This window comes from Lepisma saccharinum, chromosome 13 (assembly GCF_977018435.1).
Source record: "Lepisma saccharinum chromosome 13, izLepSacc3.1, whole genome shotgun sequence".
Classification (NCBI taxonomy): Eukaryota; Metazoa; Arthropoda; class Insecta; order Zygentoma; family Lepismatidae; genus Lepisma; species Lepisma saccharinum.
In genome coordinates, this window is record NC_139241.1 from 30,590,861 (window position 1) to 30,615,959 (window position 25,099).

Consider the following 25,099-nt stretch of genomic DNA (forward strand, 5'->3'; position numbering starts at 1 on the left):
GGCAGACCCCTTCAATTATACTGCTACAATATATTCAGGAAAGTGAAGCAGAAAATGAATTCTGCCCCATACCTCACCTCTGGTGAGCCCATGGTATTGTTTATGTTTGTAGGTAATATACTAGCCATGAATATCAGCATAAACGAATGCTTATGAGATGATTTATTAGTGTTACCAAGCTAAAGGTGTGGAGTGTGGCCTGTTGCCACTTTCATTATGGAATTCCACATGTGAAAATTGATCAGCTGTTATTGCGAGTAACCGTTATAGAAAGGCACTAGGCTTAGACCAAATAGTAGGTGTTTATATTTCAATTCACTTCCTCGACAAACGTTTTCTCGATTGACTAGATTTTAAGTCTAGCATCATTCAGTCTGTTGTGTTCCTTTTACAGCAGCAAGAGCAGCTCGCCGCACTGCCAGTGCCACGCCCACTTGTTGAGATGCGTTGCATCTGCGCAGACACTGCTGTTCTCTTAACATTGTTGCCTCTCTATTCAATATTTGTATTTTAGTTGTCTGTCACTACACACTTCAGACAATGCTTCCCATACAACAAATACAAATAATGGATCTGTTAAATAGTTCTTTTCTTGATTTTGTATTAAGGCTTTCTACAGTCAAGATATATTAACTTGGTTCTGTTTCTTATTCCCACAATCTGGCTTTGTACAGTAGGTGTTTATATTGCAAACTAAAAAAAAAACATTGACAGGTATTTTAACATTTTAATTTTCATTAGTTTCATGATTGTATGGAAGAATACGATGGTAAAAGTGCACTACTTGAGACAATATTACTAACAAGAATTGGCTGCCATTGTGCCCGATCATGTTAAGTAGTTGGCTTTTGATTTCACTGCCGAAATTCCCGGGTTCGAGTCCTGGCCCGGACTTGGTTGTTTATGAGTGTCCCTTCATGAATTTCATCATACACTCATCCTCATTGTTGTGTTTAGCCAAAAGCAGTATAAATGCAAAGTAAAATAAAATAAAGATAATAATATCCATCATCACCATGATAAATCTAGCTGCCCATTGATTGATTGATTTGCTTTATTTTTACTTCGCTTTTGTACCACTTTTGGCTAATTTGCAAAGATGGAGATGAGTGATGATATGGGTGAATGGACAGTCACAAGTATCCATGCCCAGGTGAGGAAACAAACCCGGGACCCCTGGTGTCGTAGCGCAATGTGATAACCATAGCGCCATTGGGGGCCGGCTAGCCGCCAATTGACCGAGCATGTTGTGTAGTTGACTCACCGAAGGTTACGTGCTCGAGTCTAGGCTTAGCATGTGTGTTTCTTTATGAGAATCAGTTTATCAATTTCATCGATTTATCCTCATTGTTGCGATTAACCAATACATGGTGGAGAAGCTGCAAAAAATAAGATGTAAAATAATAACAGAATTTTCTCTCCACCGAAGATTAAATAAATGCTCCAGAAAACATGCAACATGTAACATGTCTGTAAACATAATATAACTCATGAATGAAGAAGTTTACGTTAAGGTTTCATTTTTGACAAAGCAGTACGGGGTTGGAAACACTACGGTTATAGTGTTGGAAACACTACACTTCTCGGGAACTGCTCTTCCAGTCGAAACTAGTTGATACAAAATTCCAGGTTGCATAACAGTAAGGATGAGAGATTCTTAAGCCTCGGCTGGATGTTGAAAGAAATCCAAATTTCGAGGGTGTCGTTAGTTCCGTTCTAACAACAGTACCAAGGGAACACGAGGGAGGCGCTGACGTCGCTTTCAAGAAATTCTCCTTTTTCCCAGTCACAAATCTCCCATATTCTTACCATCATTACCCAGTTTCAGCAATCCGACCTCGCTGCTTTTACGATCTGGCAGGGAGAGGGGGAGAATGAATGGTCGTTCCCACTGGCCATTGACAGATGTGCCGAAACCCTGAAGAATAACTGTTTTCCTTTCCTTAGTTGAAAAAACCTTACACATCGTCCTTTGAGATTAATAGCCTATGCACTGTGAAGCTGCATGCTTCTTTTTGTTTCCGTCGGTACATTCATTTCGTTACAGTAAAATGGCCAACTAACATAGATTACGTAGTAAAATACCTAAAATATAAATTCTCCGCTTTGGAATCAGGATTCTGTTGTTACTGTTCTCGTGCAAGAAGCTACACACTTTGTGTTATCAGGGCCTCTCCGATGGCGTAGTGGTGACGTCGTCGCCTTGTAATCAAGGGACCCCGGATTCAATACTCGGTGGAGGCGTAGTGGCTCCAGTGGCGTAGCAGCCACCCCCGCAATCCCCGCAATGCAGGGGGGGCGAGGTGTAGGAGCCCCACAATGCGCTCTTGAATTTTTTATATAATCGCAGAAATTCCACATATAGTGTCGCTTATAAAAAAATCGATTTGAGAAACAGAAATCTGGTTCCCAGTAACATCATATACGACGTCTGCGATAACAAGCAGTGACGTATTATCTCAGCCAGAGGGGCCCCAGTAACTTGTCATATGGGTCCCCCTCCGAAATGCAGAATTAACTTACTTGCTCGCAGATGTCCATCGATAGGAAAATATCCCTCATCTCATACCTATGTATCTACGCAGTTTGTCGTAAACGTAGTGTAGCGTGTCAATTGTCTATAGTTATGAATCCAGTAGAAATATTCAGTTGCTCAACCAGTCTATCCTTATTTTACAATAAACATCAAAATTGTTAATTTGTAACCTTTTAGTTTTCCACGTGATATTTAAAATGTAACTTCCCACCTAATATTTTCAAAGGGGGTCCCAATTCTTTTCATATTGAAATAAGAGCTGAAAAGAATTTTCCATATTGTCTACACTTGTTACGTTTTACTTCAAAGGGGACGAAAACCTCAGTTAAAGCTGGGACCCATAGTAAATTATCCCTTTGCTGTAAAGACCATTATCCCATCCTCTGCCAAGCAGGGTATACAGTGTATGAGTTAAATGTGACCATTATTTTGTGTAATTTTGTAAGTTCATTTTTCTTACAATTTGGCATTTTGTGAACATTTCTGTCGAACTAGTTCTTATTTTCCAATGTGTTACGATTTTTTGATCTGCAGTGTTCGAAGGGAAAATTCCTCGCTGCAAAATTCCTTGTTCGCGTTGGGGATAGAAGAAAGGAAAATTCGAGCACTGATGGTCTATTAATAAAAAGGTTCTTGTTTCATGAAAAGGTATTTAAGAAATTATGATCACTGGTCTATCGAAAAAATAATGGCAGCATTAAAATTATGAATAATGATGTTGAGGTCTACTAACCTGTGGCAACCTTCTTTTATTTTGTTGGGGGGGGGGGTGTAAGACGGTGTAAGAACTTGGGAGGTTTCAGTCCTTCCAAGCTGCATTTCATGGAGTGACAAATTTTCAGTGAATTAGAGTTCCTTCGCAGCTTTATTATCTATCACTCAAAGACTAGAGTCCGCAGTTATTTCTTCGTAGCAGATTGAAATTTACCTTGCGATAGGTTACTACCGACAATCTAGATATCCGGTTCAACCCCCTTTACTGAAGGATAAGTTTGTTGCTTGAGTATATTACTCACTCAGTATTAGAAGGCTAATATGAGCGACTCTTTACGTTGAATCTTGGCCTGGAGGAAACAGGGGATGGCTTAGGGGCTGAAGGCACGTCCACCTCAAAGTCCAAAAGAGGAGTGTTTACTATCTTTTTACAATTCCACCAAAACAGTATTTCTTAATATCTGTGTAATATATGTAACTTCATTAAAAAAAATATTTCAAGCAAAAATACAAAGCATCAGGAACAAAATATTTGGCACCGGGAAGCTTCCTCCTCCTCCAAAAGTGATTCCTGGCTTTGTCGCTGCGTTGAAGTAGAGAAAATATTTCCAGATTCTTCTTCCAGTTATTTTTCAGAGATTCAGACCATCCTGATTTAGTTTCAAGAAGGTACTACAGTGACATAAGTCGATAACAAAAAAATGGGAAGGCATAATATTTGAGATAAAAGTTAATTTCTTGTACAACGAAGGGGGGAGGGCAGATAACTAGCTAACTATTGTACCTCCGTCCCACTCTGGCATCATAATTTTTTTTGACACTAAGGGGGCCTCTCAATATTTTACTTGCAAGATGGGGCCAACGATCTGCGCTACCCCACTGAGTGGCTCGGATCCTACTTTAAACTATACATCCAGTCCCGACTTGCCTTTCTGTGCATAAATTGGTCTTAAAACAAGTTTAACAAACAAACTTTTTGCTATCAGTTCACAATCATAATTGGCTGTGCTCAAATAGTTGGAGATATTGATAAGTGTCCAAAATGGATAGATGCACGTAAAGAGTGAGGTATTTGCAAAATTTTTGGCAATTACTCTTGAAGCATCGATATATTATAAATTGTACATATATAGTCTCCCCACAATAAAATATTAGCAAGCAGATGGAGGACTTACCCTTCCCTTTCAAATACCATTCTGTACATAACCGCCGAACTCGGGACCTCTATTACTCAAAGATTAGTCTGTCCGATACCCGGTGGAGGCAAATGGCACAGTGGTTCGGATCCCACTTTCAACTGTAGGCCCAGTCCCGATTAGACTTCCTGTGCATAAAGTGGCCTTCAAACAACAAATCAATCAATCAATCAAGATTAGTCAAAAGCAGGCACGTATCAAGAAATATATTTCGGGGGGGGGGGGGGGGGAGTCCGAACCAAGTCTCAGAAATAATAATAATATAAATGATGAAATTAAAGTATTCACATTAGATTAATGACATTAATTAAATATGTAAATTAATTAATAATGTATTATTATTATTACTTGAATAGGCAAAAAGACGGTGTAAGAACAGGGATATAACAACACACATTCTTTATCTAGCTTAGGTGTAGTTAATATCGCAAAAAAATGAAATGAGAAATGAATGTCAAATAGATCAAGGATCGAATATTTATTGAATATGAGTGGTCCTATTAAATGCACAGACATAGAAATTTAGACGATTAAGAACGTGTGTTTTATGGAATCATGTCAGCCAAGACACATTTTCACCTCACTCAAGAGCAAGGATTATGTGAATTCAATTGAAATTGTAGCAATATCTACAACTGAATGTGAATGCGGGTTCCGTGTCATGAATCTAATCTTTACTGAACAGAGGCAGATTAAATATTTGGTTGAATCATAGAATACATTGCCGTAAATCAATTTCAGTGTTGGTGTTTTATTTTCATTTGTTATGAGCTCAAATTACCATTTTAATCCTTCGTTTTAAAAGTAATTCAAACACAAAAATGCTTATTGGGGGTCATTTTGAGTTTTTTTCGACTTTATTACTACCTTCATTTGAATTTTTTATTTTCTAAAAATTTCGGGGGGGGGGCTGTAGCTCCTTTAGCACCCCCTCTGCGTATGGCAGTGTCCTCTGGATCTCCCTCCCCTAAATAGTCCTCGGCTCAAAAGTGACAGAAAAGCCAAGGTGAATTCTTTTTTATAATCTCTAATTCTCCGAAACTATTCTTTTTGGAATGAAAAAATAGAGATTAAAGTTGATTTCCAAAAAAAAGAAGAAGAAGTACTGAAGGACAATAACAGGGAAGTTTTCCCTTTGTAAAGTCGGCTGGGAGTCTCAATGGCCTGCTGGAAACTAAGATTAGGTTCCTGAGCGTGTTTTGTGAGGTCGGATTTTTGCGGCCTTCTTTCTTCATAAAGCGGCTCTGGGGTTCGCCCATTCTCAAATAAATAGGTACCATTGAAGGAGACACCCCAAGGGGCGGGGGAGGCTAAAGGAAGCCGGAGTGTGATGCTTAAAAACCAAAGGATAGAGAATGAAAGTGAAAATAGGATTGATTGATTGATTTGTGGTTTTAAGTCCACTTAATATTTAGTTTAAAGTGGGATCCGAACCACTGTGCCATGTGCCTCCAGTGAAAATAAAGAGGCAAAACAGACTGAAAGAGAGGAAAAGGAAGAGGAAAACCAACCAAAACAGAGTATATAGTGCAGAAGGCCTTAGAAAGAGCGTTTCGCGGGCTAACAGCAGACGTCGCTCGCACACTATTGCCGATACTCTCGTGTCGTCTGCTCCTCAGCCGAACAAACAGGCCGAGGTAGCAAGAGGCAGAGGTCATTCACCCTTCCAGAAGGGTGCAGCGAGAGCTAGCTGTAGCAACCGGGCTCGCTCATTCGCGGACCTGATTGGTTCTCGCAGACACACCCCCATATTGTTGTCTGCTGTAAGCCCGCGAAGCGATCTTTCTAAGGCCTTCTGCACTATAATAACAGAGGAAGAGGTGGATTGAGAGAAATGAACATAAACATTTCTCAAGATGGACTGAGAAAAGGAACAAAGAAAAGAAACAGTACGGAACGATAAAGAGATAAAGGAAGGACAAGAAACAAAAAGAGAGGCATACAGAGAAATCTATAGAAAGAGAGAATGAGAAACAGGAGCAAAAGGTAGAAAGCGAAATAGAGAACGAGCAAGTGGAGGGAGAGAGAGAAAGAGAAGAGCAAGAAATGAAGGAAGCTCTATATCTGAAGAGCCAGGGAGAGAGAGCAAAGAACGCAGGAGGGAAAATGGAACAAGACCTAATCGTGAAAAAGGTACTATGGTTTTACACACACAAAGAGTTATAAATAAAAGTTAGTTTTCTGTATTACAAGTTCTAGACTCTCCCAAGTATCATTCCAGCTCAAATGAGGCGGAAAAAAAGTCGCCCTAGTTTCGAGTGTAAGCGAAATTTTAAAATTTTACTCGCTAAACTGCTGGAAAAGGAACACAATTCAATTGTATTCAAATATTATGCATTACTAAGGAAGGCCTCCCAGGTGGCTTAAAAGTAACACCTTGTAAGCAGAGGGCCCAGAGGTCAATAGCCGGTGAAGGCACGCCGCTCCCGAAGGAGTGGTTTGGATCCCACTTGAAACTAAATATTAAGATTTCACCGGATTTCTGACTGTGATGCACCGCAAGGTCATAAGTCCTATAGGCTCGAATGTCAGTTAATGAATGAATGCTTCCTTAGTTAATGTTACCAATGTCAAGTCATTGTTCAAATTGAAGGGGATTACAGGTAAGTGTCTCCTGTCTCATTTTCCCCAGCCTCTACATCTTCCAACCAGTAACATAAATTTTCCCCTTCGTAAATTTTCTGTTATTTTTGTGTAATTTGTCTTTTAATTTTTAGGTTGATTTAACGCCGACACGTCAGTCAAAATTGTCAATTTTTACATAATCTTACATTAATTTTTGTATTAAGTCCTATGTTATGCACAGATAGGCTAATTGGGATTGGACCTACAGTTTAAAGTGGGACCCTAACCCGGGAACCCTTGATTACAAGGTGATGACGTTACCACTATGCGATCGGGGAGATCATTAATTTCAGATGAAATTCATGGTTTGGAAATAAATTTATTAAAATTTTGTTACTGCACACCAAACTCACACAGAGCATTGTCGTCCTATTAAATTTTGCGCTTTACGTTTTATAATAATAATAATAATATGATGAACGTTAATTTAAATGTTTATTTTATTATTTACTTTGAGCCTCAATAAATTAAAATAAGTCAGTTCTTGGGTCTCAGCGCGGCGCAAAAGATTTAGTATAAGTATAATTATTGTATTAGGTAAAAACAAAAGTCAAAATGCGAAAATAGGAATCTCTGAACCACCCTCTTCCATCCTACATTTTCTTCAATTCCCATTATGATGCATATAACCTAGATGTGTAAAAAAAATCGGAGAGCATCACAGAGTAAGTCAACGAAGTAACTGGCTTTCTTGTTTCGGATCAGACTTGTACGAACCGACGCAATTTGTGTAAACTAAGTGATGGCGATTCACTTCCTCGACTTCCAAGACTGTCTGTCTTGTATTTTGAAAGTAGCCACCCACTGAAGGAATGAATGCACTTCCCTGAGTTTCCAAGGTCTTTGCGCGGACAAAACATAAACCAGATGTCAAAGCAAGATAAGTTTATAAATTGCGGTGTGAAACCCTAACCCTCCTCCGCTCCGAGCAGCACATGACCGGTGCCGCAGATGGGAGAATACACATTCAGAGGGTTGCTTGCCCAGAAGCGACAGCAGTGCCATAAGCGGAAAATCCTCGAACTTGCAGAAGGCATGGGAACTAAATACTTGTCTTTTTTTAAATAAAATTATGTAATTTCTGTTGAAGATATTGTGCAAACGCTTGGAATTATCTATATAAATTCACGACGCTAAGATGCACAATATTGAACTTAAATGCTAAAATGGTTTAAAACTATTCAAACGTCCCATTTAAAGCTGCTTTCAGATCCAATTAATGCTGAATTTCCAATTTTTTGTACGCCAAACTAGTATCCCAAATTGATTTTTTATTCATTACATCACTCCGTTTATCCTTCTAGAAAAGCCTTGCAGAGTATCATCGAAATTGGAAGCATATGTTAGATTTTGTCAATAGAAGGAGAAGCAGTTTTCAGCTGTTGAGAGAAACATCCAGCCGAGGCTTAATTTTGTGGGTGTACATTTCTTTCATTATAAGGCTAAAGCGTGTCTGACTGGAACAGCTGGAAACTGATTTCCAATATGCAACACCATTCCGTTCAGACTCAATTTCGATGAGTCTGAACAATGTCCATCTTTGTGGGTCATGTTTCATTCAAAGGGCATTCATCAAGCCATTTACATGGGTGCAGTAGACATGGTGGTCTTATTTGAAACTAAGGAGAAAATTCCTCATGATGTGGATGAAATTAAATCACTCGTACATTTTCTGAGATAAAATTCCATAGATGAAACCTTGATGCCACTAACTCTGATATTTCTTTTGGCAGTTTCAGATAGCGAATATGATCATTGTTGTTCTTGGGTAAGCATGTGTGGTATAGAAACACACCCTGGTTGACACACATGCATCATCGTCAGATTCCAGAAACATAGGTTCATCTCATTGCTCATCATCTTCTGAATTGGTGGAAACATTCTCATTGCTCATCATCTTCTGAATTGGTGGAAACATCTTTCAGAGTTTGGGAAAATGGCAATTCTTGGATGTGTGGTATTCCTCTAAGGGTAAATGATATATTCGGGAATGCCTTTGTCTATTTGTTTCTCTCTGTGAAGCCTCCTTCAACAGAGGGTACAATCAGGGTTATGCAATTACATGTCAAGAAAGGTTTTTTACATGACATTTAAATTGCGGGTAAAATACGTAAAAAATTGATGTATGGTAGTTCACAGTGGTAGAAAACAAAAAAAAATAATAGGCTTTAAAAAACTTTCCTTCCAAATGTGTATGTGTTCTTATATTGGAATTTTACAAACCACCATATTCACCTTCATAATTAGCTTATGCAAGTGTATAATACATATGAAAAAGGAATTTGAAGCTGTTACTAAAACTCTGAAATCCTATCAACATAATTTTTTGTTAATCATTATGGGATGTTATAAATACAAGTATGTGCTAGTGCAAAATGTACAATATCAACAGGTTTCTCAATTTTTAAAAATGTGTGAAACAACAGTTCTATTTTTAAAATCTGTTAGTGAGGGTGAGGTGGCTGTATAAATAATGATTTTATACTGAAATATGTAAGAAAATTAGTTTTTACATCTGTGTAAATTGGTGTTTTAAGTCCTCTTTATGCACATTAAGGCTAATAGGGACTGGACCTACAGTTTAAAGTGGGATCCAAACCACTATGTGCTACTGCCGGGTATCAAACTCTGGACCCCTTGATTACAAGGAAACAATGCTGCCACTGCACCATCGGGGAGGCCCTAAAAAACTGGTTTTCTACGTGACGTAAATTACTAGTAAATTATGTGTAATTTACTTAAAATACGTAACGAGTAAATTACCTTGCCAAACCTGGGTACTGGGTAGCTGTCAAATACATGATTGCTTGGCTTCCCCTCCCCACCATAGTAACAGAAAAACGAATTGACATGCTACTGCCTTTTAACCACTTCAGAGAAACTCAAACACATGCGCTGCAGCAAATATGTGGTGCCCAGGGCTTGTGGTGTGATTTGTTTGATGATGATATTGTGCTATTGTCCAGGAATAAAGTTTGGAGTACAGTATTGCCAATGGATATGTGTTATGCAGACTGTGTAGACCTACATGTAGTGTGTAGGCTGGTAAACTAGAGCCAATCAGCATTTTTTATTGTCATTTTCGTTTTATACACTGCAGAATTAGTACAAATTTGCTATTTTCATTTCAGTGGCAAATTGGTGGTTGGTTAGTGATATTTGCAAGGTTAAAGCCCAGTTTTGTGGTTTTTACAAAAAATTGTCACTTTTTTAAATATATGATTCTAACAATTTACTGTACACTAAGCGACACACAATTTAGAAATCCACCAGTCTCCAGTAATTGTTCAATTTCTTGTATCTTCATCAAGATTGTGTGATAGATGCAGAGGCAACATTGTGTGCATTGAGCCACATCAAGGTTACTAGAAAAAATTAGTGCCACCTTCCTGGGTGGATCGGTTGTAACTTCAGGCAAAAAACAAATATGCATTATTTGACATGAAAGACTTTTTAAGGTACATTTTTGGATTTTTAATTTGCTAATTAAACAAGCTGAGGGTAACCATGATACAATGTGCATGTTCCTTGAGTTGAGTTTTCTTTTTTTTTATGTGTAAAATTCCCTGGCTGGGATCAACATTTCCAAAGATAGCCCCAAGGCTCATTTCTCAGATTTGGATTCCATTTCCTGTCGAGCACCACCCTCTTCCACAGGCTATAATTCTAGAACTACTTCTCAGGAAAACCTAATACAATAGAACCTAGATTTAAATTTCCCACATTATACGCTCAGTCTCAGTGGTCCTATCATAACAAAATGAAATAAATTTTCCTCTATTTTACATTTTCCCCGCATTTTAAGATTTTCCACCTTGGTCCCCTGAAAATTTAAAATCAAAGTTCCACTGTATTTAGAATACCAGCCTTCCAGACATGACAACCATCATGACAAATTTCATCCAAATCCAAAACTACAATCAGGAAACTTTTCTGAAATTGATCGATTTGACACAGAATGACCCAAATGTAGTAGTTGCTATGCACAGAGAATCTTTCCTTACTCTCATGAAGAGAGACTATTGTGGCATTTCACCCCAGAAGGTGACAATAACTCAAGAATCTGGAGAAAAACCTCTCATAAAAATAAAACTTTCAATTTCAAGCATTGTAACAGACTTTTCCGTAACAAATGATCAAAAACAGGTGGAAAATGGCAAACACACATGCAATTCAGCCTTCTTTCTGAATATGCAAATTTGAAACAACACACACATTGAGTTGACAGGTGGCAGTCAGTGACGATGCCAGAGGGGGACAGGGGGCACCCCAAAACTGACGTTAAAGAAGTATCGTATAATAAGATAGTTCATTTCTAAGAGTATGATGATTTTCCCCTTTTCTAAGTGGTGTAATCTACATGATATCACTTTTCCTGCTTATAATACCAGCATGACTATAACAAAAATTAATTTTGTTTTAGTATATATATGTGTGTGCGACTTTCGTTGAAGATTCCAGCGCCGACCTGGGCATAGTGATTTTCATTCATTTATGTTCTGTAATCACACGATTAACCTAAGTTTTAACTGGAAAAAAGCGTTAAATGTACATGGTCTTAAAACATCACAAACATTCTAAGGACCACAAAACATCATCTGTAGTACAGAAAAATTATTCTAATAGTGGATTGTTAGTGACAACACTAATTAGTGAGACACTCAAAGGTGATTCAAGAAAACAGACATTACATGTCGCTGTTGTGGATGCATCGCGGATTCTTACTATTCAGGGACTTGCTTTTCGAGATGATGAGTCTGATGCAAGCCTTAACACAGGGATTTTATTGGAACCCTTGAATTTATTTTGAAAATGAGGCGATATTATTTGGAAATGTATTCAACTTGAACCTTAAAATGCACATTACACTCAAAATTCGATTAAAAACAAATTAATCTGCTTAATGTCCACACTTATTCTCAGCAAATAAGCCAAAGTGGAAGAGGCGAAAGTATTCGCACTGATGTCAGATGATACAAAAAACAGTACGAGAAAGGAACAGGACAGATATTTGTATCGCGGGCAGGTAAAAGAACATTTTTTTAGGATTTGCTGTTCCTCAATCATTAAATGCAGGTTCCCTCTTTGCAGATATCAAAATCAAAGAACTTATTTCCAAGACCTCCATAGATGCCTGTAATTGTGGAGCACATACATACTTTGGAGTGGTAGAGTGAGAGGTGCACCAGGGTCAGAATATTTATTGAATTATGAGATAACTGTAACCTTTTTCAGGATTTTATACCTGTGATATGATTTCCCTGAAAGGTGAAATGCAGATTTTGCCCAAAACTCTTTAGTGTTACAAAGATGACTAGGAAAATATAAATTGGCATTTCACAAGGTTCACACTCTAGTTGCATTCTCTGTAGCAATCCCAGTTTCCAATGATGGAAACCTTTGAAAAGTCTTGTGAGCCAGCTGCCTCATTTGGCTGTCCTTACTATTGAGAAGATGATGTCAAGTCTTGGACGTACCGAAGGTGGGCAATGTGTTCTCCAAAGCACATGTAGCAGAACCTACAGGAGAATTTCACTTCACTAAGTGACTTTCGTTGTTTCTAATACTTAAGAAAATTAAGTTCTTCCAACGTCATGTTTATCTTGCAAGATAACTAAACTCTTCAAAACACCATACATGAATATAACAATAAGTATTATGTTGAAACATGTACCTATGAGGTACACACGGTACAGCATACTGTTCTAACATTTCAAGGTAACTTGCTCCCGTAACTGTAGCCCCTTCAAAGAAAATAAGCCCAATTACAGAATCTCGTGTCAAAGCACACCACACCTTTAACTTTGGGCTGTGGTGTTCATGTTTAATAACTGCATGTGGATTTTGCTCACCCCATATCCTGCAGTTATGCCTATGCACTTTTCCCGATCTATGAAAGGTAGCTTCATCAGAAAAAGCAACACGTGTAAGGAATTCATTGTCCTGATCAATGCGTGATAGCATTTCCACAGCAAAGTCAAACCTAGCAGGTTTGTCAGTGCACCTAAGTTTTTGAACCAGCTGTAACTTGTACGCGCTGAGCCTTAACCTTTTATGTACGATATCGTGCACAGTTGAACGTGGAATTTGCAGTTGTGAACTCACACGTCTAATTGACTTGCGCGGACTTAATTGAAAAGCTTCCTTCACTACAACCACTTTCCACTCGTTCACACGCTTCTTACCACTGGCTTACCACCAGTTTCCAGCAATTGTTTGTGCCATCTAACAATGTAATGACGATTTGGTGGTTCTTGTCTATATTGTTGGCTAAATCTCCTTTGCACTGTTACATGGGACTTCAATTCCGCAAACCAAAAACAGCACTCAACTTTCTGACACAAAGTAAACGATGCCATTTCACTCACTACTCAAGAACAAAGCGGCGCATGTGCATACTCATGTTGAGTTGCTGTTATTGTTTTCCATCTGCTGGTAAAAAAATTCTCTGATTCCCTCTTCTGAACACCTGTGCAAGGGTTGAACGATCTACAAGAAAGAATTATCAATGCATGTACATCTGTGACATGTCAAATGTTGCACAACATATGGATTGAGGTTGAGTAACGACTTGATGCTTGTCGAGCCACCAAAGGAGCTCACATTGAGATTTAGTGAGGTCAGTACTGCAATTTTCTTTCGCTTGTCATAAAATTATATGATTCCCTCTTCCATATAAACGTAACCGGACATTTCTATCACCCAACGGTTGCAGAGTTATTCAAATTTCATATTGGTATATTTTCATCCGGACACACTATATTTTCTCGACCCCCGCCACTTTTTCTTGGCACCGTCACTGGTGGCAGTGTTCTGTAATAACTTGTTGCCCAACTGAATATTGTTTAAACATTTAAGCAGAGGGGTCATTCCACGTCAAATCATCCAGGCCATGTCACCCACCATCTCCGATTTTGATAAAATTCGGTACACTTATAGAACTTTTGATGCTAATTACAAAAATTGCAACTTTTGGCCAAGGTGTTCAGAAGTTACCCGCTTTTTAAAATCTCCGTGTGCGCCACATGAGGCTTCATTTGAATGACACGCATTAGGTTATAAATGATAGTATCTCCTCTCAGGTTTGCCGTAGAAACTTCAAGTTTGTTTTCTTTTGTTCAGAATAGTGTGAGCTTTCATTTAAATAAAGTTTCAGACAAGTGCATTAATAAACATGTATTTTTTTAGAAAAATAAATGACTAACTTCAAGAGCGAATTTCGTGCAATGCCACCCTTCAATTTCTCCCCAATTTTATATGTAGGTAGCTCAGAGTGGGTACTAATGCCTGATGGAAAAATTGGGATGGGCGGTTCCGAGACAGGGTGATAAGAAAATAATTTGCATCAAATGACATTAAGAGTTAATCTTATTAAAAATGCTTATGTACAAGGTAACCAAAAAAAGTTCTTGCCGTTCCAGAGCAGTGATAAGCAAAGAGCAATACAGTGGACGGTACGTACCTTTAGGTTTAGTTTCGAAGTAATCTCCATCAGCATTCAGCACCTTTTGCCAACATTCCTGCAGATGCATAATACCCTGGTGATAAAACTCGGCGGGCTTGGATGCAAAGAAGTCCGTGAGTGCATTCCACAGTCTCCCTCATTTGCGAAGGATCTCCCACGGAGGTGGTAATCAATGGAATGCAACAGGTGGTAATCTGTTGGTGAAAGGTCCAGTGAATATGGTGGATAGCAAAGTGTCTCCCAGCCAAGTTGCTGAAGGGTTTCCCGGGTCCACTTTGCCACATGTGGCTTGGCATTGTCGTGCAGGAACAGCACACCCTTGCGATTCACCAATGCCGGCTCCTTCTGCCGCAATGCACGGTGCACCCTTTGCAACTGCTGAGAGTAGCAGTCAGCAGTGATGGTCTGACCAGGTGGAAGGAGCTCGTAATGCACCACTTGCCGACAATTCCACCATACAGAGAGCATACCCTTTCGTGGGTGCAGAGGTGGTCTTGAGGTGTAGGAACAGGAGGGTTACGTGGCGACAACCAATGCCTGGTATGCTTGGGAGTGTCATAGGGGACCTACTTTTCGTCACCAGTGAGCAAGCGATCAAATATGGGTGTGTTTAGGTGCCGAGTGAGCAAGGACAAACAGGCTGTCACTCGTTGTTCCTTGTTGGCTGCCCACAATGTGTGGGGTACCCACTTGCTTAACTTGTATGACTTCCCTATCCCATGCAGGTGCAGTCTGACAGTTTCAGCAGAAACCTGGAACCTTTCTGCAAGTTCATCACACGTTAGACCACTGTCCTCCTCGATGGCTGATTTCAGGGCCATGTCATCCAACACATGTGGTCGTCCACTGCGAGGTTCATCCGAAAGGCTCACATCTCCCGAACGAAATTTCTGGAACCAATGCCTGGCAGTGCGTTCCTTCACGGCATTCTCCCCAAATGCCTGGCAAATGTTGCGACTTGATGCAGCAGCTGACAGGCCCACTTTAAAGTCATACAACAAACACACGCGAACAAGCTGCTTCGATACCTCCATTTCTCTTCAACACTGGACGAGCTATGACTGCTGTGTGTGTGCAACGTGCCTGTATTACTGACAGGCGATGGTCAGACTAACTCCCGATCACTTGGCATGCATGTGCGTCATTTCGTTTCCTCTCTGTGAGCGCATGATTAATGGGACGTCAAAAACGGCAAGAACTTTTTTGGTTACCTTTATTTAGCACAAAGCCTGAAGTACAACATGTTTTAAGGTATAATATTCAAAATTTCTGTTCACTGTGTGTGAAGGTAAGCATGGGCATAACCTGGAGGGGGCAAAGGGAAGCATTTGCCCCCTCCCAAATTTATAGATTAATACAAATTTACAAGTTAAATATATTTTGTGAACCTTCTGGCACTTGAGGAAGAAGCAAATAAAGAGTAATAATTGTGATTTTTCAAATGTATTTAGCAAATAATCCTGGACATTATTTTTATGGGATGGAAAACTTTGCAATTCTCTCCACCCAAAGATAGTTCCTAAGTTATGCCCATGAAGATAGTACCTAATAATACTTACTCTATTGTACTCTATGCATTGTCAAAATTACATGAACTTTAAATTGTGCCGTTCACATTTTAGAAGAATATTTTGACCATTTCAAACACACTAAAGTATTTGATTTATCACTAAGTACATATGCTCTTCCATTTGTGTTTTTAATGCCCACTGGACACAGAATACTTTGTGGTCAGTAGTATGAAGTTGATGAACCAATTGGATGCAAGAATTAAATTGCTGCATTTCCTTTTTTCAAGTGGACTTCTGAAGCCATCTTACAAACAAGTTTGAGTCGCACACACAAGCTACTACACAACTGTTTAGAGCTGGAATTCAGAAAGCTACTTCTTCACAACAGTCAAACAATACAGTTATACAAAACATATTTCATCAGCACTTATCATTTTTGAATTGTCTGTTAAACAACCAGTGTTTCGAAATATCTGGTTACAAGTACGTTACTTTTTATTGAGGAATTCTAACTGTAACAAGCGACTTTTAAAAGTAAATAACTATATCGTTAACAACGGTGACACAGTTACTTTTTGCAGTAGTGGAACAGCTAAATTTGACAATTCTGTTTCCAACTATAAAAAAAATATATGTACCTTCTCTGGATGATAGGTGAAAGGACTTCCTTGAAATTGCTGGCCTGGCAAGGAAGCTATGCTTTGTTACATGCTAACTTTAGAACATTGACGCTTTACTTCAATTCATTTCTAATTATGTAAAACTTCAGTATTTTTGGTGGACTGCTGCGTTCGTTTGGAATGTGGTTGTCGAGCTAGGAAAAGGTCATTGTCAAAGGAGTGGATCTTTGGATCTTATTGAACTTGGAATAGGAGAAAGAAATAGGTGCAAGTGGAATCAATGACACTATATTCAAAATACCATGGTCAGCATACAAATGATTTCTTAATGAAAATCGTTCAAGCAAAGCTGACTCTGGGTTCCATCATTTATTTGCAGTAGTAATGTAAATATATGAAGACATATTATGTACTAGAAACATAAGTAAACGCAACTATAAATGCAAGTCTTCATGATCATTGATTGTGTGTAATTTTTACGCACAATCAATGATCATTAACTGTAAGTTACTTTCACAGTAACTGTAAAGTACCTCACAGATACTTTCAAAGTACCAGTAACTGTAACAGAGTTACTTTTTAAATGAGTAACTGTAACTGTTACTTGTAAAAAGTAACTTGCCAAACACTGTAAATAGCCTAAGTTCAAAATAGTGCATACTTAATCTTTGAGGAGATGTTTTATACACAGTACTGACACATTGTACTGCAGGTTGTTGTCATTTCACCTTACGTGATTAATAAGAAATTTATGCCTTGAATACTATTTCTACAGAATTGGTACATCATTGCCGCACGTGTTACTTATTACTGTAGAAGTCTATACATTTTTTTTGAACTGTTCCAACCAAACCATCACAAAGAGATTTTCTGTGGTATGTGGCAAAAAAGCTCCATTTGGAAAGATTTCAATCAGCAACATTTATTCTTACTTCATATTACGTATCCCCGTGAAGAGTAGCCAAAAAAAGAACTACCATATTGAGATAAAATTCACAGAAAGAATGTTCTTGATGAAAATTTGCTAAACTTGGGATTGCTAATAATGATGATTATAACTTTTTTAAAAAAATTGAAGACAGTAGAAACTTAAATACAGTGGAACCTCGATTTTACGTTATTCAGGAGGACCAAGCTGAAAAAACTTAAAATGCGAGAAAATGTAAAACTGAGGAATATTTCTTAGCAATTTGATATGTTGGGACCACCTACATTGAATGTAAAATGAAGGAAATTGTAAAATCAAGGAACTTGAAATCGGGGTTCCACTGTTATTATTATTATTTGTAAATTTTAATTTATCTATAAATTGGAGGGGGCAAATGCTTCCCTTTGCCCCACCAGGTTATGCCCATGCTTACCTTCACACACAGTGAACAGAAATTTTGAATATTATACCTTAAAACATGTTGTACTTCAGGCTTTGTGCTAAATACATAAGCACTATTAATAAGATTAACTCTTAATGTAATTTGATGGAAATTATTTTTTTTATCACCCTGTCTCTTATCCGCCATCCCAATTTTTCCATCAGGCATTAGTACACACTCTGAGCTACCTACATATAAAATTGGGGGAAAATTGAAGGGTGGCATTGCACGAAATTCGCTCTTGAAGTTAAGAAAAAATACATGAAACTATACATAAAAATACATGTTTATTAATACACTCATCTGAAACTATATTTGAAAGCTTACACTATTCTGAACAAACAAAAACAAACTTGAAGTTTTTACGGCAAACCTGAGAGAAGATACTATCATATATAACCTAATGCGTGTCATTCAAAGTGAACCGCAAGTGGCATACACAGTGAATTTTAAAAGCACGTAACTTCTGAACCCCATGACCAATCTAAAAAAAAATTGCCATTTTTGTAATCAGCATTAAAAGTTCTATAAGTATACCAAATTTAATTAAATTCAGGGATGGTGGGTGACATTTTCACAAAATTCTGGATGATTTGACATGAAATGACCCAGAGCCTCAAAAGAGGCTGAAAGATGATGGAGTGTGAGTGAACGTTCTCGCTACGTTAGTATGCAAAGAAACATTCATACAGGTTCCCTTCACACAGATAGCTCCTACCACCGCATGCTGCACAGAATATGGTTGTCTTATCTTTCAGAGAGAAAAAAACACAAGAGAAAACACCGCACACAAAAACCTTTGAAAGTTACAATGTACCAACTGCTTCCTTGTGACACTGTCAAGAATAATAATCGAATTAAAAACAGGTGTAAATGTGAAACATATGGAATTTGTGTAAAGATTTATAGTTACCTTTCATGTTCCTGCTCTTTGATAGGTAAGACAAGCACTAGATATTACATTAAAACTCTTACCGTCTGTTGCAGAAATTAATGGCAGAGTTCTAATATATTTATTCTTTGCTAAATGAAATTATTGCTTACCTGTCATTTCTCTCTTCTTGAATTTTCTGAGAGATATTATTCTCAGGAACTGCAATAGGGCTCGCTATATCTGAATCAACTAGATGAAGTGAGTTTGAAGTAATTTCTCTCGTGGATCCACCTGGACTTGAGTTTTCTGCATCACATGGGATTTCATCTTGAGTGATTCCTCCTCTAATCTCGATGCCTTGATCCAAAGCATCAGCATTTCCTTCTGAATCATCAACAGCTTCTCCGAATGTAGGAGGAATAGCATCTGCTCTGTTTCCAGGTTTTGTCAAATAGGTTTCACATGAAGAACTATTGCTGTTATTCTCGGTACTGAAATTACAGAAATAAAGTTATCTAAAAATGAGATTTGTAAAATATATTCATACTTCAGGTTTGTGCGACTTACTCACTTTTATATATATTCTTTCGTTTTCTTAAAAATTAAAAAATACAAAATTATTCATTACTTACATAAAATGAGTATCTATTTTGTTCACCGGCAACATTTCGGGAACCACTGTTCCCTTCTTCAAGCCCTATATCTCAGCTATTCTAAAAATTTTCATAGCCAAGTCAATTCATACACTCGTCAGGAAACGGAAATGGTGCATTATGGTAAAGGTAAAATATTTGAAAAACGCTAAAACCTTTGCTGGACCCATGTTCACTGTTATTTGTTAAAATAATCACTATAAAACCATCCACTTAAAAAGCAGTGCAAGTTAAAGCTTTTAAAAAAGATAAGATGCCCTCTTATCACACAACTCCCATGTGGTCTGCCTGTGCTTTTTACCTTTACCATAATGTACCAATTTCTTTTCCTGAAGAGTGTATGAATTGACTTGGCTATGAAAAATTTTCGAATAGCTGAGATATAGGGCCTGAAGAAGGGAACAGTGGTTCCCGAAACGTTGCTGGTGAACAAAATAGATACTCATTTTACATAAGTAATGAACAATTTTGTATTTTTTAATTTTTAGAAATACGAAAGAATATGTTAAATATATACACAGTGCGGCGATTTGAAATCAGGACTCATATTTTTTTCACCGTAGGTGGTGCCACTCTGCAAGTGTTTTATGGTGCGAACAAGTGAGGAGTATCTCACGAACAATTGATACAGAACTCATTGGCCTTGATCAACATTGACACATGTGGTGTTGTGAGTGTGGGTATGTGTCATGAAAGTGCATTGTGATTTCAACATGGAACAACGAGCAAACATCAAGTTCTGTGGGTGCCTGGGTAATACTGCTATGAAAACATTTAACATGTTTCAGCAAGTGTATGGGGACATTTGTTTATCCAGTACGCCAGTAGCAGCTGGTAGTCTGGGTCTATGGGTGTGCACTTCAGCTTCGCATCCAGAAGTGTTGTCACCCCCACCCTATTATTCACACCTATTTCTGTTAATTGTATTGGCAATCCAAGATATGATGCATCGTTCACTGATAATGAGACGATAGAGTTATATTTCAGAAAATTTATAAAAATAAAGGTTTGTTACAAATACCCCAGTCAATTCTTCAATCAATCACAAAAGAAGATATATTGTTTGGTCTCTATTGTAACCTGTAGAAAATTCAGCATATGACAACCTGACAAAATCACTTACAAACTGTAAGGGATAATATATTTTGTGTAATTACAGTGTTTTAATAATAATTTACAGGGTGATTCAAAAGTCCCACAACACTCTTTTTCTCTGAAACGAGTGTGGTAATGGCAGATCCAACTTCACTTGGGTACATCAGGGTAAGGAGCCCATATGTGAGGGTGCTTCCAGGACGTGGCCGCCATCTTGAAGTCCGCCATATTGGATCAAGGTCAAATTTTTCAAATGACAAGAAGCCATGTGGGATATCAAAACATTATAATCTTTCCAAGAAATGCAATGCTGTAATTAGTTTTCTGATAGGTATAACGGTACAAAAATTATTGACACTGAAAATTGCCATACCTTCTGTTTGTTGCAGGTAACGAATGATAGCACTAACACTGCAAGAGAGGATTGAGGTGTCCCTGATAGCTGGAGAAAGCAGCAGCTGCGTCATAGCTGCCAACTTCAACAACAGACACCCTGATAGGGCTCCAATTTCTCACACAAATTGATTGCCAAGTTTCGTGAAACGCGAAATGTAGCAGAGAAGCCCTGGAGACTATTCAAAATCAGGGACTGACAAGATCACGTTCACGATGGTCCTCGCAGCCATAGCAAATAGCCCAACGAAGAGCACCCAATGTTTATCAGAAGTATACCATTGTGCAGATTCTGCACACTAATAACTGGCATCCATATAAGATACAAATGTGTCAGAAAGTAGCTGAGGATGGCTCAGAGACGAGTTGAATTCTGTAACTAGGCCTTACTCCAACACCAACAAGATACCCTGTTGGCTCAGAGCATAGTGTTTTCCAACGAGGTGTATTTTCATGTCAATGGCGAGGTAAACTATCAGAACCACCAGATCAGTACTGGAGTGATACAAACCCGCATTGCTTCGATGCATCCAAGGAAATCGTCAGTCCGAAGGTGATGGTGCAGTGTGGTATATGGGACACCCATATCATCAGTCCAATATTCCTTGACACCTTGCTCACTGCTCAGCACTACCTTGAACTGCTTCAGGATACAGTGTTTCCATCTAATTATTTCCCACCACCCCCTACTATGGACAAGAAGTTCCTCCATGACTAGATTTACAACTCCCCGGTCAATGGATTAGGCAGCATTGTCCCGTTGAATGGCCGCCAAGATCTCTCGACATCACTCCCGTGGACTTTTTTCTGTGGAGTTACTTCAAATAGCTTGTGTACTCCGAGAATATCCACCTTTGCTGTGACCAAATACCAGTGTTTGGAGGTAACTAGTTACAAGTAACAGTTACTTTTTTTTTTTTTTTTGAGAAAATGTAACTAACTGAGTTACTTTTTTACGGTAGAAGTAATGTTTTAACAGTTACTTTGCGACACTTAAATTGCTATGCAAGTGTCGTAAATTATTGGCTATTTAGGACTTAAAGTGAGGCAAAATTCAGTTTCTTCTGCGATATAAAAGCCCATCCAGGGTGCAAAATCATTCAGAACTGGTGGAGGGAGAAAGTTCTTCTGTATAAACCCCCTCCCCACAAACATATGTGTAAATCATACGATATACATATTTGTAATGTTATTAAAAGTACAAATACATTATTATTATTAATTACATAAAGGAAATAATTTGTTACTTTTATACATATCAGATATTGCAAAGCAGCTAATTCCATTAATAACTGGTTAAAGATGTTAATAAATTCTGAAATAGTTGAAATGGTTTTATTATGTGTAAGTTTTTGTTTAGTTTGTGTTTATGTTAATATAAATCAATTAGATTTCAGTTATTTTCTTGCATTCTTGTTTTACTGCTATCGTGTGTATTGATGTATATATTTTTTTAATGATCTCTTGAAAGAGAGAGAGAGAGAAAGCATTCAATATTCACAACTACACTAATTTGTGTGATATTATTTTTAATAAAGTATATTTCAAATTAAAATTAATTGCTTATCTTTTGTTTGTTATAACAAAAACTCTCCCCCCCCGGAAATTTTTGAGGCCAAGATTGTTGGTGGGGGGAAATCCCCCCAGTCCCCCACAGGATTTCACACCCTGAGCTCATCCTATGATTCTTGCGAACAATAGGTGAAGAGGAAAAGAGAAAGTTGTTGTACTAAATTTGTCTCCTGTCGGTGGGCAGTTGGTAGACTCCAGCCAGGTTCCAGGAATTTCAAGGTTTATCGTATGTTTCATGTTTCGCTTGGAAGATCTGAATTCCAAACCGATATACACACCTCGGAAGAGGACTGGATTTCCCAGAAGCGAGAAGATAAGCTTCTAGGAGGAGAATTCCTTCCTATTGCTGACAGTAGGCCATTGGCAGTTTTATGATGTGAAGTGCCTTGTTTCTGTACTTTGTTCCTTTGTGGTGTTCCCCCTTCTGTAAGCAGCATCCGGTAGTTATTTTCTTTGCTATAATATTGGAAACTGAAAAGGGACGTACTGCAATATTTCAATGTTTTTACGAAAGAATTCAACAGTACTGGTACTATGAACGAAACTGAAAAAGACGAGTTAGCAAATGCACATACGAATGGAAAACAATGAAATTGTTTCCATGTGATTTCATTTATCTCAGTTCCTGATAATTTAAAAATGGAAGTAAAAATATTTCCAGTTAGAATTTGCTTATTTACGATTATTCAGCATTTCTGAAAATTTTGAAAAAAACTTATATATTTTGGTAAGTGCTATTCGATTAAGATGTGAATGAAGAACCAACTTCTTGAAATGACAGATCTCACCATTATTATTGATACAACAGTGAATTACAACTCTCAAGTGGCAAACGAACGAATTAGGAAGACCCTAGCCATCATTCTTGCTTGTTTATGTAATTGACTCCGAGAGAACTGTAGGGATAAGTTTAAAATGCCATTTTCACCCTCCTTGATACAGAACAATTATAGGCTACTACATTATCATTTTCTTGTTCATAAACACTTATAATTGTACAACAAATGTATTTCTCTGACACACCCTTTATTCGCAACAGACCTCCCTTGTTAGAATATATTCTATGTGAGTGATATCTCTCTCTCTCCCCCTCTCTCTCTCTCTCCTCTTTGAACTATCTCTCTTTCTAAACACACAAACACAATATACAGTGGAACTCTGTAACTTTGTAAGTGGATGTTTTGAAGCTCATACATAATTCTTCAACACCCCTGAATTAAAACACGAGGCCAGTTGGAAGGTGGTATTTTTTGTTAGAAATAATTTTCGGTTTCAGCATATGTTCTCAAGTAGCATAGCGAACAAATATCATTCCTAAAATACAGAAGAATCTATATTGAATTCATTCTCTTCATCAGTACCAAAACAAAAGTGAATTATGAAATTATGTACACAATAATGAGCATCAGAGATATAGTTGTGTCTTTTGCTATCACCTTGTATTCAATAGGTTTTCTGGTGGGAGAGTGAAATCTCACTTTAACCCGTAGGCCTAGCCACAGCAGCTTTTCTGATCCTAAAGTGGCCTTGAACTTTTTCTTTGTCAGGATAGAACCTTAAATCAGCAATTTTTCATCAACTATTATAAAATGATGTCCCATATTTTTAAAAAATGTTTTGTACAAAGATCATTTTGAAATTAAATGACTAGTAAAACAGAAATGTGGTTCGACCCCGTAAATGTCGAGATAGCACCCTGCATTCCTTTAGCGGACACAAAGACACACATATGTCAGCAGCAGATTAGAGGAACCTGTACGTTACATGGTATAAAATCATGCTATTTCTATACAGTTTCTAAAATACCCCCTCTAATGGACACTCCTTAAGTACAACTATGATAATAAATATAAATTTGATTTAAATATAAATGTATGAGTCATGGTATTTTTCTCCGTGGCGGAGTGGTTAGCACAACGCACTATATGCCAATCCTACGTATGCCAGTGCCTTGAGAATACAGAAAACAGAGAAAATTGACATATGTGAAAATTGAGAAAATGTGAATAACAGGGGATTCTACCGCATAGCAGAATTCTTTAAAAAAAATAGTTGTTGGGGTGCCTTACTACCATGTGAGAGACCCATGTTCGATACTCGGTGGGGGAGAAGCGGGATTTTTTCCACCTGTTGAAGCGGTTCCTGCACCCACCCTGTATCGTATAAAGTGGGTACCTGAAGGAAACTCTGGGGGGTAATGGTGGCCAGGGGCATGGTACTGATCACACCACCTCCACCTCCGGCAGTGTGAGGTGCTAACTCCCCCCCCCCCCTACACCTTCATGGCACTGCGCAACGCACAGGAGAGCACTTTATTTTGTAACAATTACAAATATAGGAAGACTTATATTATGTACCAGTAACATAAGTAAAATACATGTTAGTTTTCACAAAATATTTTATTACAATTAATGATCACTTTGTGTAATTTGGTCGCAAGAAAATTTTCAGCAGAAAGTAACTGTAAAAGTAACT

General features: G+C 38.0%; 1 protein-coding gene across 4 annotated transcripts in view; it reads right to left on the minus strand.

Moving 5' to 3' along the window:
• The window catches only part of LOC145997224 (uncharacterized), a 63,068-nt gene that overhangs the window by 21,422 nt on the left and 16,547 nt on the right, over window positions 1-25,099 (minus strand). For all 4 annotated transcript variants that reach the window (XM_083134005.1, XM_083134006.1, XM_083134004.1 and 1 more), the window contains exon 3: window positions 19,082-19,402. In XM_083134005.1, coding sequence (XP_082990131.1) covers window positions 19,082-19,402 — 321 coding nt within the window. The remainder of the gene's footprint in view (window positions 1-19,081; window positions 19,403-25,099) is intronic.